This window comes from Alligator mississippiensis, chromosome 1, assembly GCF_030867095.1.
Source record: "Alligator mississippiensis isolate rAllMis1 chromosome 1, rAllMis1, whole genome shotgun sequence".
NCBI lineage: Eukaryota > Metazoa > Chordata > Crocodylia > Alligatoridae > Alligator > Alligator mississippiensis.
In genome coordinates this window covers 270097348-270117187 of record NC_081824.1, presented here as the reverse complement: position 1 = coordinate 270117187, position 19840 = coordinate 270097348, and the positions used below count along the sequence as shown (strand labels likewise).

Genomic DNA, 19840 nt, shown 5'->3' with positions numbered 1-19840 from the left:
TTCTGAAGCAGGACATTTGCTTCCATGGTTCCTGTACTTTACCTGTTGCACATTTGGGTGTTAGGTCTATGTTGTGTCAGGGTTGAGGGTAGTCTTATGCAGAGATTAGATAATGGTTGTCTGGGATGATTTGGATAGGGATGATCCTGTCTCAGGCAGGGGTTTGGGCAAGATGACCTTTGGAGGTGGCCCTACTTCTCTATGACTTCATTGCCAGAGTAGGTGGTAGAGGCAGATAGCATAGCCGGATTCAAAAAGGGACTAGACAACAGAATGGTTGGAGATGTTTCTTCTGGCATCACTGAACCAATAATGGTGGATCCCAGAGAGGGTAATCAATAGGGAATAGATTACACTAGATCTGTCCGGTGCAATGTTGCCCCCCTAGCATGCACGATTGCATGCTGGGGGATTGCCACTGTTGAGGACAGGATGCTGGGATAGACGGACCATTGGTCCAACCCAGGATTGCACTTCTTACATTCTTGTTTCTTAGAAAGTAACTTGGTTATATTACTAGGAATGAATATAAGAATATAGCATAATATGTGAAAGTTATAGTGGACCGCAAGCTAGACAGTAATTACCAGTGTGCTTTTGATGGGGGAAGGGAGGAGGGAGAAAAAAAAGAAAAAAAAACCCTAATAGCGTGGTGGGTTCTATTTACATAATCATCACCTGCAAGCTGTAAGTGATATTTGTTCCACTCTGTTCAGCTCTAGTGAAGCCTCCACTGTAATACTTGATTAGTCTGGGCACCAAACTTCAAGATAGATGTAGGCAAATTAGAAAGAAGCTAGCATACTAACAAAAAGTATTTGAGGTTTAGTAATCATGGTTTAAGAGAAAAAGTTGGAAGAACTGGGATTATTTAATATGGAGAAGACTGGGGGGGGGGACTTGATAAGTTTTCCAGAAGGACAAGGCTTGTTTAGAATAAGGTTGTGATAGACTGTTCTCTTTTGCTTCATGGGACAGGAAAAGAAATAATGGTTTTAAATTGCAATGAGGGAATATTAATTTGGACATCAGGAAGAACTTTCCTACTCTAAGGATGGTTAATTTTTGGGGACCATCTCAGGCTATCTCCATCTTTGGAGGTTTTTAGGAGCAGTTTAGACAAATACTTGGTTGAGATGGGCAGGGTTTTGGACTAATGGACTCTTGAGGTCCCTTCCAGCCCTATTTTACTAGGCTAGGTACAGACATTCAAAAAGGTGGAATCAATATATGTTATGCGATTTTCTGTAAGCAGCATAGTTTATATTGGTAGCAAATAGAACACACATTCACCCTTTGTTGGTGGGGGTGCAAATCCTAGAGTGGGTTCCACCATTTTTAGGCCAGTTTGTGTGCTGAACTTCTATTCTGTTATGGGTATAGACCAGTTTCTGATAATTTATAACAGTAGAAGTGTAATGTCTGTACCTGGCTGAAAAGTATAAATAGTCCATTTGAACCTTTGTGAAATGTCAGCCCCAGTCACTATCTACATGAGATTTTTGACATAGTTAATGACTCTACCATAAGATAGTATTGTCCCCAACAGTACTAACTTATGGTGGAATTAATTAATCTACTGTGCCCTAATGCCAGCGCTCATGTAGACAGTGGGCATGTCTACATGAGACACTAACTGCACAATAGATTAATTCTACTGTGTATTAGCGTGGCAGGAAAAAACTGTGCTAATGCACTAATGCTCAGTAGAATTAATCTACTGTGCATTAGCATCACTGAAAAAGCGTGTGCTGGCACCACTGTGCACTAGTTTTGTTTAGAGTACATTAAGTTAGTACCTGTTATTACTGGTACTAAACTCAATGCACCATACTTATGTACATTAATGAACATGTAAATGCACCCAATGATGCTTTACTGTGGAGCTAATTAGTCAACTCTGCAGTAAAGTCCCTGTTCCCCCGAGCACTACCAGGAGTAACTAGGAATAATGGCCACAAGTTGACTAAGGGTAGGTTCAGGCTAGACATCAGGAAGTACAACTTCACAGTCAGTGCGGCTAGGATCTGGAACCAACTTCCAAGGGAAGTGGTGCTTGCTCCTACCCTGGGGGTCTTCAAAAGGAGGCTAGATAATCAACTTGCCAGGGTCGTTTGACCCTAGCATCCTTTCCTGCCCATGGCAGGGGGTCGGACTTGATGATCTGCTCAGGTCCATTCTGACCCTACCTACTATGAAACTATGAAACTAGATGTACCCAGTGCTTACTTCTCTCCAAAGCCCTGTAGTCCAGTGATTAGGATATGAGCCTGCAAAGGGGGATATTCTCAATATTTCCTGTTGAAGCTATTTACTTCTGCATAAGTAATTAAATATTTAATAGGTAACAGGGAAACAGTAAGAATGACTCCACAGCCTTGTGTAGGGCACCACTTCCTTGTCCCATTTGGTAAATGATATGTAAGTCCCATTGTATGTCTTTTGTTTCCACATTTCTTTTGCTTTAATAAAAAATTCCTAATGCAAAAAATTACCCTTAAGTGAAACAAAATATATTGTTTAGTCTAAGATATACTTTTCAGTTTTAGAAGAAAAATTCTCTCTCTTTGACTAAAAAAAGTGTTCCTTCAATTTATTTGTTCAGCCACCAAGAAAAAAAATCTTATTATTTGCATATGCTATTTCCTGCATATCTTCTATTTCATATAGAAGATGGTGAAAATATCTTTTATCTGCTGTCTTCTATTTCAAAAGAAACACAAGAATCCCAAATTCACCAAGGCATAACACCAGATTTTTGGGGAACTGACGCTTACGCTGGCTTTCCTGTATTTTTCATAAACAGGGATCCTGGTTTTATCTATACCTATATTTATAACTATATATCTATAGTGATGTTTCATTTTAATCATGGAAAAATGTGGATTTGGGGTTACTTTTTTTAAACTAAAAATGTTTGATTTTTTTTTCTTTTTTTTAATCAGAGAAAACCAGGATTCCTGCTCATAAAGCAACATAGATCTGGAGCCTAAGGTTGCCTGAAATTGTTCTGTTTGTCGTATTTGATGTCATATGCAAAAACACCCATCAGATCTGTTTCATGGCCTTACCTGAATCTGGTAATGGGGAGATCTGGAGACTCATGGATAAACAGTGCTTGCTGAGCCCTGGGATGAAAGACAGCCTTACCTCCCTTGCCTTCCAAAGATGAGTCTGGCTGTGTTCAGCTCCAGGATATACTTTCTCCCTGTACTGAGCTTCTGTGTTTCTGCTAGATATGCACTTTGAAAAAATGAATTTATATCACGAAGATCACACTGCAGTATGAAAGATAATGGACATATAACTCTCTGGGGGTGGGATAACATTTTTTTGATGCTTGAATGGGAGACTTTTGCTCCTTGGAAACTTCATGAGCTCCTGACATTCCACTTCCCCTGTGGGCTACAGTTATTCCAGATTATAAGGAATTTTTCTCTCCCTAATGGTCTCAGATGGATGATGCCCCAAGTACTCTTCAGTGGGTGTACTTGGTATTAGGGACTGGGAGTTCATCTGCATAAGGTCCCAGTGGTGTAGGGCTATCATTGAACACCCAGGACAAGGGGTGGGGGGGTGACACTATTTTGCTCACTTCACTTGCTCCCATCCCTCCTATACAGTGTTTAGTGTGGTATTGCACTGCCCAGTAGGGATGTGTGAAACGGCACCATTCTGTTTTGACTTGCATTTCAACAGAACAGCATTTCATTTTGAATTTCATTTCGATTCAAAACCGCTCTTCTGTTTTCTTTTGAGGCTATTTCAATGTTTCACCCATAGGCTATAATGGTGAAGCATTGAAAAGTCTCTCTCATCTGCCAGGCAGATTGGGGACCTGCAACCCCAGTAGGGCTGTGGGGCTGTTCCAGTCCTTCCTGGGTGGTGGGCCCCTGATCTGCCTGCCAGATGAGGGAGGGAAGCTGGGTGCTGCCACCTGGGACTGGCGCCAGTACCCAGGTTCTCTCATCCAGCAGGCAAATCGGGGGCCGCAACCCCAGGAGGGCTGTGGGGGCTGTGATCGGTCTCAGTTCCCCTCCCCAGCACTACGATTGATTCCTTCCCAGAGTTGTGATTGATCGGGCTGGGGAAGGGAACTGAGTCCAGCTGAGCCGAGTTCCTCTCCCCAGCGCTAGGGAGGGGAGCTCAGCTGAGCTGGGCTGAGTTCCCTTCCCCAGACTGATCGATTACAGTGCTGGGGAGCAGAACTGAGCAATTGGGCTCAGTTCCTTTCCCCAGCCCCATCGATTGCAGCGCTGTGGAGGGGAACTGAGTGATTGGGCTCAGTTCCCTTCCCCAGCCCGATTGATCACAGAGCTGGGGAAGGGAACTGAGCTACTGGGCTTGGTTCCCTTCCCCAGCCCCAACCATCGCAGTGCTGGGGAGGGGAACTGAGCAATCAGGCTCAGTTCCCTTCCCCAGCCTGATCGATTGCAGCTGGGCTCAGTTCCCTTCCTCAGCCTGATCCTAGCACTAGGCAGGGGACCTAAGCTGGGCTACTTTGAAATTCAAAACGTTATGAAGCTTTTGAAACGTTTCAACTGCCCTCGTTTTGTTTCAAGGCTGTTTTGAAGCCCTTCCTTTCGTTTCAATTTTGCTGTTTGAGCTTGAAATGAGTTGAAACAGTGTCAAAACAAAACAGACTTCACCCTAGTTATGCTACTGATCATGTCTATCCCATTAAGAGCTGCCTTCATAGCAGTGTTCCCAATTTGTGACAATGGAGAAAGAGTATTTCTACACTGAAGTCAATGATTTATCTTTAGACACAGCTTTAAACTAGCTAGTAGTCTCATTATGATGACTGATTTCAGCACAAACTAACCACCCAAGAGTTTACTCAAGGTCTGGGGTGAGTTTTGCAGCCTACAAAATTTCCTTCTGCCACAGGATACAGAGTTCTTTTAAAAGTTGTGCGTATTAACAAAAGTTGCAGTCACCCCTCTGACGGCAGTATAAATACATCTAGAAGCTGAACTGCCAAAAAGAACAGAGTTTGTTTGTCAGATGTCTGGTTGTATTTCTGGTGCCCTTGTTGTGCCTCCAGTGTATGTACCTGATCTTCTAACGCTTAGTCACCGCCACCAAGCATATTTCTCAGTACAACCTCTGCCTGCTTGCCATTGGGTCCTGCCTACAAAAAGACCACCTGTTCTGTACTGTTCATCTTCTTTACTGAACTGACTTCTAAGAAGCATCCTTTTCGCATTCTGGAATTAGGGGTTTCCCCCTTCCCCATCTCTCTCTCACATACTTGCTGCCAAAGCACCCATACTGTGGTCATTGACACTTGGAGTCCAGTGCACATTAACTTTCACATAGATCTGTCATACTGTCATGGCTCGCCAACATATCTTGCTTCTTAATGAGTGATCTAGTTTGCTCTTATGTAGTCATCTTTTGAATGTTTCTTCTGTGTGCATGAGCTAAGAATATGGAAAGAATCCTCAAGAGCTGGAAAAATGTGATTTTTAGAGTATTAGTAATCAGTATTTGTAAACAGCCTCAAATGCAGGAGGAATACAAAGGGTATCTAGAGATTATTGTGCAAAGCATCTTGCTCTAGGATACTTTGTTCGGGTCCATCAAAATGTAAAGAAAGAGGATGAGAAGCTGATCTTTTGAAGGAACAAGACCTGCTCTGGTTCAGAAGTTCTGTATTTGAATGCCATAACATATGATGCTAAACATTTTAAAGAGGAAACAAACTAATCTAGAAGGTTTGTGAACTGAATTTTGAATATAAGCATGTATCTATAGCATTTGCAAGAATTAATACGTAATTTCAATAATAATGTTAATATTCATCTCACTGAGAAGATATGTATTTCATGATATCAATATAATTAATGAATCTCCAAAGATTCCTTAAACATTGTTATGCTTTTAGAAGGCAGATTGTAACTTGAACTCAATACCCTGAAGTTATCACTTCTACTCCTTTCAGTGCAACAGAAGCTTACAGATCCATGCAGTACACTAAAGTGTGAATATGCTTCAGTCTTTCAGAATGAGTTCTTGAGGCATTATGGTAGAAGCAGCAGTCACATATATGATAATACAAGGTCTCAAGGGGAACGAAAGGTGTTAAAATTATGTATCCGCTTATCATAGTAAGAGGAAATTCTACGAGTAGGTACAAGGCACATTTTTGCAGCGAATGAATGGTTAAAATGAATCTCAAAATTTGAAAGATTCAGTATATAGAAATGGCAGATCTCATTAATCCAAACTAACACATAGGAAGCAAGGAACTTCCAAGCTGGATTAGGTCAGAAGTCTGTCTAGTCAAAAATCTTGCCTTTGAAAGTGGCTAGTAGCAGATGCTTCAGAAAAAGGTGTGGGAAACTATACAGGGGACAATGGAAGAATGATCTGAGGATAGAAGCATAGAGGCATATTCACATCTCAGTGTATTGCCAGGATTTATATCTTTAATTCCTATTAAAGCTTGTAGATGTGATATGTGTAAATCTGGGTATTGAGCTAAGGATATATTCCACAATCTGCCTTCCAAAAATGCCTCTAGAGGTGTCCTACTAACCCTTTATAGTTAGACACTGTCTTATGACCTGAATCATGAAGGTTTTTATCCCTTATAAAATACTTTTTATCCTCTAATTTAGCTGCTAGTGGATTAGCCAGGCTTATACTTTAGTGAGCACCAGGGACAAAATGGTACCACTGGTCTAATGCTGAAAAATTGCATCTCCTGCTGGCCTTACTGAAACATTTGAAAAAGTAGTGGTTTCTCCAAATCTGAGCTGGTGGTACTTCTCTGCTTGCCGAGAGCAGGGCCCAATAGCTTTGTCACAGGACTTGCTAGCATCCTCAGGCAGGGCTCAATGCTTCTAATGAGGGATGACAGTACCATCACCTTTTCCCATTCAGAACTAGAAAAACTGGGTGTAATCTTCACATAGTGAAGAATGTCTGCTTTTACACCTTTTTGTATATCTGTCCCAAATGTCACAGGTAATGTCAGCTTACTTATATGCTTCCACGGAAGAAGGGAGGGACTTCATAGAGTAGACCTGATGTGGGTTTCTTCAGTCTTTTCAAAGACCAGAGTGCCCACAGAGGTGCTGTGGCAACCTTGTCTCAAAACTTCTTAACAGGAACAGGAGAAACAGCTAAGAATCAGAAAAGCAGTGATAAATGGAGAAGCTGTGCCTTAGAGATTCATTGACTATGGGGTGCATAGCCAGGGCATCCACAATAGTAGGATCTTAATGCTCTGCTTCAGCAGCAGTGGAAATCTGCATTAGCAGTTTGCAGAAATGGAGGAAAACAATATTCTCCTGTTAAGATTCTCATACAGGAAAAGAAATATAACCCTCAAGTGTACCTGATGCCAGGTTTAGTACACTGTTATACAAGTGTCAGATATGCAAATAATTTTACCCATCTTTTATGGGTTTGGTCTCTCCTCTGTGCAAACCTTCTCTCTGTCTTCCTCTGCTGCAAAACTAAGGTAGTTATGTGCAGCCTATTTGCAGAAAATAAACAACACCTAACAGGGAAATGCCCTTGAAGCAGTATTTGCAGACTGATTACTACACAGAGAACCTGTTAATAGAATCTTGGGAGAATTCCTATTAGTTTGTGGTGGAGGTATTTTTCATTGAAAAAGAGCCTGCTATGCTTCTGTAGGATTGAATCTTTTTTTTTTTTTTCCTTTAGCATATTTGAGATGAGTCAACACTTGAAGGTTACCAGGTCATTGTTCAAAAGCTCAAGGGAATTACTGACCCTTAAACAGTGTTATTTTCATGATTGCCTCTTTAGTGTCTTCTGGAAAGCACCAAACTCCCAAACAGATTAAATGACTACCATAGGAGGCTCAAAACTGACAATACTCCTCACATTCTGTGTGCAGTCAGTAAAGCAAAATTGCTAATTCTTTGTTAAATCTATTACAGTTTACTCACTTTGGTGTTAATCGGATAACCGTAACCAATTTGCAAACTAACACTTGAGAATGAATGATGATCTCGAAGGACGTGTGATATGTTTATCTGACCAAATTCTTGCAGACTCAGCCATCTGCTGAAGAACTTGGCAAGCCTGCACTTTATCTCCTTTTTTTATTTCTAGTGCAATAGGATACTAATGACAAGAAGAGAATATATAAGGGATCCCCACTGAGACTCTCAGCCATATAAATTATGTATTATGCAGACACTGTTCTGCTGATGCTATCTGATCCCCAATTCTTGATTCCTTGTTTTTGCTTCTATAAATAGCTGTGGCCAGATTTTCAGTTGTAAAATTACTAGGACAAAACCAGCAACCTTTCCCATTTAATAACCTGTGCTAAGGAAGAATAAGGTAAGGTTTTTTTTATAACTGTGGTGTCCTTAGGGCTTTAACAATCTGGGAATACAAGCAACGCTATGTTGTTGATAAGATAGTGGTAGTAAAAGTGGGAATAACCACTCTGAATATTAAAGAGGGAACTGCTCTATTTTCAGAATGATCAGGATAATTGCTATTGTACATTTTCTTAGCTTTCATTATTTGATCAGTACTTTTGCTTTTTGTTTTTCCTTTAGATCCTAATGCTTTGACTGGACAGCCTGTACCTGATCACGCTCTTATAGGAGGAATAGTTGCTGTAGTTGTCTTTGTAACGCTATGTTCTATAATTCTACTTGGTCGATATCTGGCAAGACATAAAGGTAGGATAGATTTAATCAAAGTACAGTTACTTTTTGCAGCAACAGTTCCTAGTGATTAGCTTTGCCCTATAAGACTTCCCTCCCCTCTCACTCCCCCCCCCCCATGGTTTAAACAGCAAAACTTAAGCTGAACACCTGGTTTTCACTGAGATCCTGATTTTACCCAATTGTAAAACTGCATTATGTGAGGCAGAAGGATGTCTAGCAACTTTTACCCAAATCCAGTGAATCACTGGCTTTGGGAGATTCAAATGCTAAAATGCCCTTTAGTCTAGCCCTTCAAGCATTTGATTTCATATCATTGTAGAATATAGACAGGTATTGAATCTAGGCAGGTAATGAATAAGATTTTGCAGAAGTCATAATACCTGTACTTTCCCCCAATCTAAGATGACTTAAAATTTAAAATAATCTCCATGCACAATATTGGTTAAAAATTCCCATGTATAGAATCTAATTGTTGGAGGGTTGTCCTAATTTTTTCCCCTGCCCACCACTGTGCTGGGGAAAGCAGTGACAGGGGGGCAAGCAATGGGGAGGCAAATGGGATGGGAGGGCAGGCAGCTTGACCCTAGCCCTTTGCACCCCTCCTCCCACCCCCTGCACTTTGCCCTACCCGGTGTCTGCCTTCCCCCAGCCACTTGCTCCCCCTACTGCCTGCCATCCCTGAAATTTCTCTCTGGTGACTGCACCAACAGCTATCTACCCCACCACTGCATGCCATGCTGCTGTATGCTGCTCTGCTGTGTGCCTCTGTGCCAGGTCTCTCCCTGGCCTGGGTCCCATATCACTGCATGCCTCTGTCCTGGTTCCTCATACCTGCATGCTGGGTCCCACGCTGACCTGTACCTCTGCACTGGGTCCCATGCCATCCCATGCTTCTGTCCTTGTATCGTTCTGTCCCATGCCTCTGCTCCGGGTCCTTCACTGTCTCATGTCTCCTTGCTGAGTCTCATGCCACCGCGTGCCTCGATGAGTGGATTCCTGCTGCCTCTTCTGATTGAAGGTACAGCATTTTCACTTGGTACCCAATTCTGAGATGAGGCTTTATTTTCCCTATGTTGAATGGGGAAAAAGAACCTTATCTTGGAATCAAGTAATTCCGGTACCTTAAATATACATTTTTAAAAGATAACATTAAGTACAAGGGATTAAATCTTGGCCCCATTGAAATCAGCGTGTTTCATTATTTAACCCAGCGGAGCTGGCATTTCACTACAGGGCCAAGTTCTGAAGTTTTGACCCTGTTTGTTAGTCTGTATTTAGAGAAAAGCTCCCAGTGTCAAGTTAAAGAGGGTTTAGCCTGAGTAGGGACTGAGTAAAACCGAGTACATTTTCTACACAGACAGAAGTTACAGAAGACATTCTGTTTTGAAACGTCTTCATTTGACTCCTCATGCAATGAGGGCTCAAATTTTCACCCAATTGACCATTTTTGAAGCAGTCTGTAGCCATGTGCTTGCCAATTTTGTGTTTGGTCTAGCTTTCTGTGGCCAGATTGGGCAAAAATTGTCATTTCTGTTTGTGCCCTTTAAGAGATGTGATCCTCCTTGAGGGTTTAAAACAGTTGTTGAGGATAAGCTTCTGAATGGCATGTAGCCAAATTATTACACCTCAATTACCAAAATGTATAAATAAAAATAGGTATCGCTGCTATTATTAGTCTACTAAATCTACTTGTAGACATGATGGTCATAAGGCTAGTAAATACCAGCTAATAAACACATATATTTTTTAATGAATGCATATCTTTGGGGGAAAAATTACACCTTTCTAATTAAGCAAGTGAAAATGTGGCATCTTTGCTCCACTTTTCTTCCTGGGTGAAAACATGTGAGTCCCTAGCTAACACAAATACCACAAAATGAAAATTGGCTGTTGTACTGAAGTCTAATTATTCATATCCTGAACTTCTACTACTTGCATAGCAACGTCTGCAGCAATTTAAACCCTGTGGGTTAACTTAATGCTGGTATATCAATTTTGTACTTCCAGGGAATCTCAATTATACCATTCTGTAGAATTAAGTATGGATAAAAAATGTCCTATATCAATTTGAAAGAGTGAAAAATAACGAGGAGGAATTTTTCAAAAACACTCATTTAATGAAATCTAAGCCTTTCTAAGATATAGCAACTAATATGTGGTGATATAATTTAAACAATGATCTGTTAAATATATTTGTATGTTACATGAATTCATTGTTTCTGTCTAGTAATGTGATTTGCCTGTTTCGCTTACCCTTTTGCAGCATGGATATACATGCACCTATATTACAAGTGTTATTGAATGTCATTCCTGCTACTCCAGAACAGAAAGTTATGTGTACCATTAATATATAGTTCTATAGTCTACTACTTCTTTGTCTAAAGCAATTAGATCTTTGTTACAAATCTACTGTTGTTAAAACAATATGACGCCAAAATACTAATACATATTTTCCATTGTACTGATTCCCATAGGAACATATTTAACAAATGAAGCTAAAGGAGCTGAAGATGCACCTGATGCCGACACAGCCATTATCAATGCAGAAGGCAGCCAAGTCAATGCAGAGGAGAAAAAGGAGTATTTCATTTAGATGAAGTCCTAGAATCTCTGAGTTTTACTTATCAGGCTGACTGCTGGAGAAAACTGGCTATCATCTTTCAGAATTCATTTCTACCATCTTCTGCTACCTTTATTAACTTCCATTCTGCTATAAGTAGCCAGTTTATGCCAACAATCGGCTCTTGACAACATCATTTTTTAATTACAGTTCCATCCATAAAGCAGGACATTTCTTATTGCCTAAAATTCATAGCCATTGCTCTCTTAACATACAGTGCTTGAATATACAGCCTTAACAATGTTAATCATGATCTTAAACCATGTTAAGTTTTTTTACATTTTTAAATGTTACACGGTTTTCTTCTTTCTTCCAGTTTTCTTTTGTCATGGTCCCTATCAGTATGTCATTGAACAATTTTAATAACAAATACTATTAGGTAAGGACCTAATATACTTACATAAAATATGAAATCTAAGATTAGAGGTTTACAAAGAATATTTTATACATGTCTATAAATCAAAAGCAACCTGTTTTTGAAACATACGCCCTAGGAAATGCAAACAGAAAACTTTATAGTCTAGTTTGTCATATGCTTGAATTTGGTGGAAAATAAGTATCAGAACACTTTTTTTTTAATGGTATTATAAAAATAGTGCCATGTTTCAGTGGTAATTACATCATACTGAATATACATATAGATTCTGCAGAGTTAGATTATAATAGTTTCTTTTGAAATTAATTTGCCCTGCCCTTTTACTGCTTTTTGAGATCACATGGATTAGGTATTTCTTCCAGTAATTTCTGCTTTTATAATTTATTTGCTTCATATGGACTCACCTGCCTAGTCAAATTTGAAGTGTTCCTGGGGCACAATTGCAAGGCATTTTAGTATCTGTATATAGTGCATATAATAAATCCAATTAAACATTATTTGATACATATTTAACTTTTTTGGCTGTAGCTAAGTCAGTCACAAGTAAGCATTTTCTAATGTCCATTATATCCCTTTAGATATGACTTAAATCAGTATTCTGAGTGGATAACATGTATCAGTATTTTTGTCTGTATGTCCTAGCACTGTTCAGCAGCAAACTTTTCTAGTTCTTGTTTTTTCTTTGTTAAACAATGGAAGCACAATGTTATATGGAACGGTAGTTTTAAGCTAACAACCAGTGCACAGCCTCAGGTTTTAAATTACAACCACATTTGATTAATATCCTTAAAAAATACTGTTATGTTGCTAAAATTCTCAATTTTTAATTTGGCAGTTCTGGAGCTGCTTCTCTATGTTGGTTTGCCAAAAAAAGTGTTAAAACAAAAATATATGTTTTGTGTATACAGTAAATGGACTAATTCTTTATATTAAATTCCTGTCTATGCATTTTGTGAGGTACAAACTTATGTCACCGTGAATGATAGAGAATACCTGCCATGCTTTTAGCTCCACAGTGAAAGTTGCTGTTCAGATTATTTCTGAGTTTTTTGTGTAATTGACTGCTGAAAAATCTCATGCTCTTAAATATGACAACAAAACACTCTAAGCCCAATGGCTTATTTCTTCTTCCAGTGAAATAAAACTGTTGCCATATCAACTCTTGATAGTGATTCCGTGATGGAGAATGAAAATCCGCGTTGATTGGAATTCATCTCCTTCTTCAAAATGTTGCACCTTTGAAAAATAATATTTGTCTATGGTTGCTATACTTGTGAAGTCTAAAAGCATGATGGCCTGTTGTAAAGGGTTATCTCCTTGGATTTATTTTTTTGTGTGGGGGAGGGACAGTTTGAATATGACATCATGTACTAAGGTAAAATCGAAGACAAGGTGCTGTGTCAGATTATTTATCAGAAGAGTATAAAACTTTTAAGGACAATATTAGAGTATTTTAATTGCTTTTGTTTGAACGTTTATCTTGTTAATTTCTAAGAAAAAAGGGTGACGTCAATCAAGCAGCACTTTTTTCAAACTATACAGATCATAAATAATATGATGTGGTTGAGTGTTAACATAATAAATCATATACAGTATGACATTTTAAAGAAATAAGTCTGCATTGATGTGATTGCATGCTTGTTTTTACAGTTCACTCCATACCCATATGTGGAAAAATGCAATAATATGTTAATATAGTACGGTAGTTTGAGAGAACCAGGTAGGTGCTACTAGACACATTGAAAACTAGTATAGGTTTACAAGATATTCATTTCTTTCAAAGCATACACTTTTAAAAGGCTGGCAATGGAAATCATTCCATTTCGTACCAGAAAAATAGGTTTTTGTCACAACAGTAAGTTGCATTAACTGTGTTACAATACTGTATACTTCAGTTTGATTTCAGGACTTGAAGCCCAGTCCAAGAAAGACTCCAAGTACATTCTTAACTTTAATTATGTGCACAGCTCTTTGGATTCAATGGAGCTATTCATCTGCTTACAAATTAGGTGCTTTTCTGGATCAGGGCCTTATTTTCTGAAGTTGAACTCTTTATTAATGCTGCTTTTACATCATTAGAAATTCTTTTTTTTTTTTACTCCATGTTGCTTGAACTATAAAATTGTTGCTTAAATCATTACTTACCACCATGTCAAGTGAGTACGTGAAAAGTCGGAGCATCTTCAGATGTGATTGTTGAAAGCTGTCTTCTCAGCACTGAAACTTTGCAAATTGGACTGTTAAACTACACTGTTTGGTTGATTTTTAGTTAAGATTGTTCCTGTGTGCTCATTTTCAATAGATCTGATTCTCAATAGCCTTGCACCCTGTGATGTCATTTACATCTCTGGCAAGTGGGTGCAAAAACACCACGACCTACATATGTGAATGGAAAATTCAGCGGGGTAGTATTTTATAGACTTATCTCTATTTACATGTGTAAATGACTACCCTTGGTGTAAGGTAGTATTAGGCCCCTTGTGGGTAAAACCATGGTTCAGAGATAAATATAGTTAACAAACTAAAATAAATAAATAAATAAATAAATAAAGTCTGTTTCTATTATGGCAAGATCCAGTTATGAAATACTGAGTCCATTACAGTTGGACCCTAAACTAAGTATATGTGTAAAATGAATGATCCGAATGGGAACCATGTTAGTGACACCCACACCCACCAACACACACAGAGTAATTTACTAAAGACAAGGTAGCTAAATTCTGTCAATGTACTATTTACAGTGTCCATTGATTTTTAGCTTTTAAATGTATAACTTTTTTTTATGCTTTGAAAACATAATTGTTTAAATAAGAAAGTGGCATCGCAAGACAATGGGTGCATCTTTCCACTCTGTTTAGTGTCATCAGAGAAACTAAGAAGCAGTTTAAGGAACCTGATATTTAACTTGAGGCTCAGCATTAAGCTAGGACATAAAAAAATCTTCTCACATTTCTTAAAGGTGATTCATCTTGTACTGAGACTCCTCTAAAGAATATATGAAGAAAACCAACTTTTCTAAACAAGACATGGAAGTTAACATCTTGTGTATTTTCATTATAGTATAATATATATAACGATTTCAATGAAAAGAAAGGACAGGATCATCTGTAATTATGTAATTCATGATTGTAACAGCACTGAAGTTACCATGTACACACATGTACAGTAGCTATTTCAACAGTTACAGTGTAGTTACATGTACTTCCATGTAACATAGCAGTTATAGTGTAATTTAGTGCCACTTATTGTAAAGTGTTACCAAAAGGAAAATGGAATTCTTACCTTTACTAATCCATTCAAACTAAAGGTAAGTTTATTAAATTAACATCACAAATCTGATATTCCATTTCTTTATTAAGGTGACGTAAATCTTCATGTTCACACTGCAGCTTTCCCCAACACCTACCTAGATTCTTCCAGCTGTCCAATCTCCTCATTCCTAGGAAATGGTAATCTATGATGAACATACCAAAAATTCAGCTGCTTCAACTTCAATTGAATAAGCTGTCTAATACAAAAAAAATGAGTAATGCTTTTTATTAAGTGGCACAAAGTACACACTAAAAACTATGCAAAAATATAGGTAAATACAGTGTACTTACATGTAAGTATCTTGTACTTGCTGTGTATGGATATTGGAAACCCATGTAATTATAATATGCATTTTGATTATTTCAAAAAGCCAGAGTGCCCCTAGCAGTTACATGAATTAACAGTACACTTACATGCAGTAATTACCCTAGTGCAATATGTATAATTCCTTGCCTTGTACTTATATTTAATTCATAATAATGCATATTTTTCTCCTCATCCTCACTAGTTTTGCCTTCTTTTCTCTTTGGGTCCCATAAGACTCCACTAAAACACCTTTAGGGCAAAATAAGACTTCAACTTTGCTAATGGCTTCACTGTTAGCATGCTATAAGTCTGGCAACCTTGTTCAGAAATCTATTTCTGGCTCAGCAGCACAAGCTTGCTTCTTTGTCCTGTCCTTGAGGGAACCTAACATGCGAAGATGCTGAAATGTATTGCCATATGCCCTGGTATTTTTAGCATGAACAACAGAGAAACAGACAGAGGTGTGTTCTTCTGACCCCTATTTTGTTGACCCTTTTCACTGGGAATTTCTACTATTTCTTTCACAATAATGTCAGGTAATCTTAAATTGCGACCATGAAATGCTTCCATTGAGGTAGAGAGGCTGCCTTTAATGATAAAGTTGACTCTTTCTAAACATAAAATGTTATGCTGCTGATCTTTTTCTTCTTGTCATTTTTTTTATTGTGCCCTTCCAAATTTAATGAAAGTGAGATCACACAAAACTGCAAAAGAAGAAAATGAATATTGCTAGATGGAAGAGTGTAAAACTTGAGTGAGTGTTATTTATTATATCCCTCTCATGCTTGCACACTATTGTGATTAATATACATGTTTAACAACTGCTGTTGGCTTAATGACATATTATACAATTCCTGAAATGTTTCATATACCACTTTCTTGAAATACTGGCTATGAAATGTCTCTAGACACATTATAACAACATCTCTGCCCCTAAATGGAATAATTATAAAAGTGTATTTTTAAATCAGAAAAACACCTTCCCTGTGTTCATGGATCTTTCCTCTGATTTTTACTGTCTCCTGATATAGGTTATTCTGCAAACTAATATTATAATAGAGAACTATACCCTCAGCTAGTGTAAATCAATTTAGTTCTATTGCCATCAGTTCAGACCAGCTTGACTAGTGTGGGATCCATCCATACAGTTTAAAAGCACAAAGTTAGTATCAGTTCAACACCAAGAATCATCCTATAAAAGTCAACTGGAATATGACTGTTTTCATTAAAAAGGATGCACGTTTGTAATGTCAGATTTAAAATCATAAGCAAGATTTTAAATATGTAATAGAAATGCAATCAAAATATTCTAACCTGTGATTTTATACACACACACACACACACACACACACACACACACTTCCATGTAAATGAAAACGTACATGGAAAGTTTCAGTTCAAACTTTAAAGAAATAAACAAGTAATGCTGCAACTTTTCATGTCAATGCATCAAAGATTGTGTCTGAAACTACTTTTACCACCAAGTTTTCCTACATGACTGTTCAGGGAAATCCTGATCTAACTACCATTGAAGTCAGATGGAGTCATCTGAATGACCTAAATGGAAATTAGAACAAAACCATGCTGCTGTTTAAATACCTCACCATATATCCTGAGGTTGCTGCAACTCACACGGAGTCAGGAGTACAAATAAGGTTCCCGCTCCAATCTAGCATTGCTGTAATAAATAGGAGCTGCCAGTGGCTCTCCAAGTTGGGGTTGGTTAAACCATTAGGAATCACCATGTTACCCAGTTATGCCCATTTTTCCCTGAAATGCCTACTGCATTGCAGACAGACAGTGATGAGTACTAAAGATAATATGATAATTTATAGCACATGGGGATTCCCCAGGTGCAGTGGGGATTTCCCTGTAACAGGTTAAAGCAGCTGCATAGCTTCTGTGTACAGCCACAGATCTAGCCTATGTAGTCTCTGTATAACATACTTTTTGCTTTGTTAAAAAGTATAGCCCAACTAGAAAGAAGGTTGAAAAAAAAATCCTTCCCAATGAACCTTCTGTGTTAGGAAAGAAAAGTTAAAGGATTAAAAAAAAAAATATTCTGGTATGAAATCTAAACCTGCCAGGGGTCAGCCCTTAAGCCAGTGATTCTCAACCAGGATGCTGCAGCACCCTGGGGTGCCTTGAACTCCTTTGGTACCATGGTATGCCATATAACATTAGCACTGTTAGGTGCAAACATGATTCATAAGACAAACCTCAAGATTTCAAATAAGAATCCACAAGGTAAAAAACATGATGACCTGTTGTTTCCTTTCTGAGTTCTTTGCAACAGCAAAATTGGTCTATTATTTTTCTGTAGTCAAAAAAAGGTAAAAACTAAGAGCTGGCATTTTCCCAGGAGTGCCTCAAGTCTCACTGGGGTGTCTTGATTATATAAAAGCTGAGAACCACAGCTTTAAGTACTTTCCCTGTATGTGGGGTCATGCCAGCAGTGATTTCTGAGACCTCTAATCTTGTATATCACTGGATACATCTAAATGTTCCTCTATGGCGCTATTGTTACTGCGCTGTCATTTAGCGCTTCCTTTTGGAAATACTAAATGATGGCGCAGTAACAACCCATACAGCACCATGCATGCCACGCATGGTTGTTTTTAGGCGCTATGTCGCTATAGCAATGTGCTATAACCAAGCATGTAGCTATGATGACGTAGTTGCGGCGTCCTGGTTTTTGCCTACAGACACTACATTGCCATAGCACATTGCTACAGCAATGTAGCTTCATGTGTAGATGTGCCCAATGCAAACTACACTTAGCCTTACCCTGCCTTTGCACACAGTGCTGATTTTATTTTTTTCTAAACGATTAAAGGTTTCTATTTTTCATTTGGCTTTACAAGAAAGGAGAGAATATTTGTATTAAATTAAAAAAAGTTTCCAAAGAATATTTTGTTTGGTTAAAAATAAATGATGCCCACAAACTATTTTTTTTAAGCTCCAAAGGAACCAGCCAAAGGAGATATTTTATGTTTGGACTGGATTACTGTTCCATTCCTCCTGCTCCTTCCTCCTTTCTATTTATATTGAATCATGATAGTAAATATGTGTGTACACGTTTAAGTCCTTATTAAATGTAAATAGATTTTCACATGTCACTGTGTAGTTTCTATAGAAATATGCAAATATACTATAAAATATTCTACTTTTATCTACTGAATGTAGCTTAGCAGAGTTTGAGAGTTGAACTTGTAGGCTCTTTAATTCATAGATGTCCTTCTTTGACAAATACAACATTCCTATTGGTTTAAGTGGAGCTAAAATCAGGTCCTTAATGCAAATGTTTACACCGTATAATTTATTCTTTGTGCATCCTTTACTTTCAGTCTAGATATTTCATAACAACAAAACACCTTCAGTACTACAGGAAGTTTCTAAAATAAATAACGCAGAATTTGTGAAAAGATTATATCAACAACCTCTGGCACACTGTATAAATGTAACCTTATAGGAACTCCTCTGTGCTCTGGTCTTAGACTTTTAATTCATGGCATTTGGAAGTGTTCGTCTCTGCTTGGAAAAAAAATAAAAATAAAACTGCTGTAAGTAAAATCAACTGGAATTAAGCATATTGCACTGATGATTGAACCATGTTTATTTAATTTAATTTTCTTATGAATAAGCAAACAAAATGCATATTGTAATATTAGGTACATGACACTTGCATGTTGCTATGCCTATATACTTACAAAGTATTCAATGTGTACTTAGTGGCGCTTAAGAAATGTCATGTACAATTCTTATAAACATTCTTACAGGGTTCCCATTTGCACTTCATCTTTCAGAAAAGTCTTGTCAGAAACATGTCTGATGAATATTATTGAAAGAAATAAAATTTCAATTTTAGTTATCTGGTGGACATCACTGAATTGTCTATTCATTTAACGTATTTTCTGTCTGCCAGTTTGGTGGCAAATTTGATTCAGACCCATGGCTGTTTTATATAAACTATTCACAAGCCTTATTTTACTTTAGATTTCTTTTTTTTAACAGAGAGCTAGTGTACATTGAAATACTACTTTCCTGCTATCAAACAATTAGACCAGTTACTTCAAAAAATAATTAATGGTATCCTAGAATTGTACAAATTATTAAAAAAAACAAATATTCTGTATAACTTTTTACAGTCTCTGTGCTATGTATTGCTATCCAGTTCCTTTTGACTGGTGACTTGAATGACATACATTTTGGAAACTATCCTTAAAGTAAGTGAAATTTATCCTCATGTAAAGGTCAAGCTAAAAGTCAATATCGTACTTAACAACCTCTAATTTCTCTGAAACTGGGTTTTTGTAGGGTGTAAATTGTGTGTTGACCTTGAGCTAGATCTTTGCAAGGGGAAAAGAAGATTCAGGGGACAGTTCTCTGCACCTGTTATGCTACTTAAATTTGTTTGGTCCAGGGCCAGATTGCCATTTAGCCCAAGCATACTGGACAGCAATGGAGGCAGACCAGGGAGGAGATCACAAGATCTGTATTTGTGCAGAAGAGAAGAGGGCTAGTGGACAGAAAGAAAGCAATGTTTTTTCCTGTCCC

The 19840-nt window shown here is 38.0% G+C and overlaps 1 protein-coding gene across 4 annotated transcripts in view; it reads left to right on the top strand.

Annotated features, from left to right (window-relative positions):
* The window catches only part of CADM2 (cell adhesion molecule 2), a 1138796-nt gene extending 1119633 nt beyond the window's left edge, over window positions 1-19163 (top strand). For all 4 annotated transcript variants that reach the window (XM_059720619.1, XM_059720621.1, XM_059720618.1 and 1 more), the window contains 2 exons: window positions 8556-8681; window positions 11144-19163. In XM_059720619.1, coding sequence (XP_059576602.1) covers window positions 8556-8681; window positions 11144-11262 — 245 coding nt within the window. In that variant the 3' untranslated portion in view covers window positions 11263-19163. The remainder of the gene's footprint in view (window positions 1-8555; window positions 8682-11143) is intronic.
* The last annotated feature ends 677 nt before the right edge of the window (window positions 19164-19840 follow it).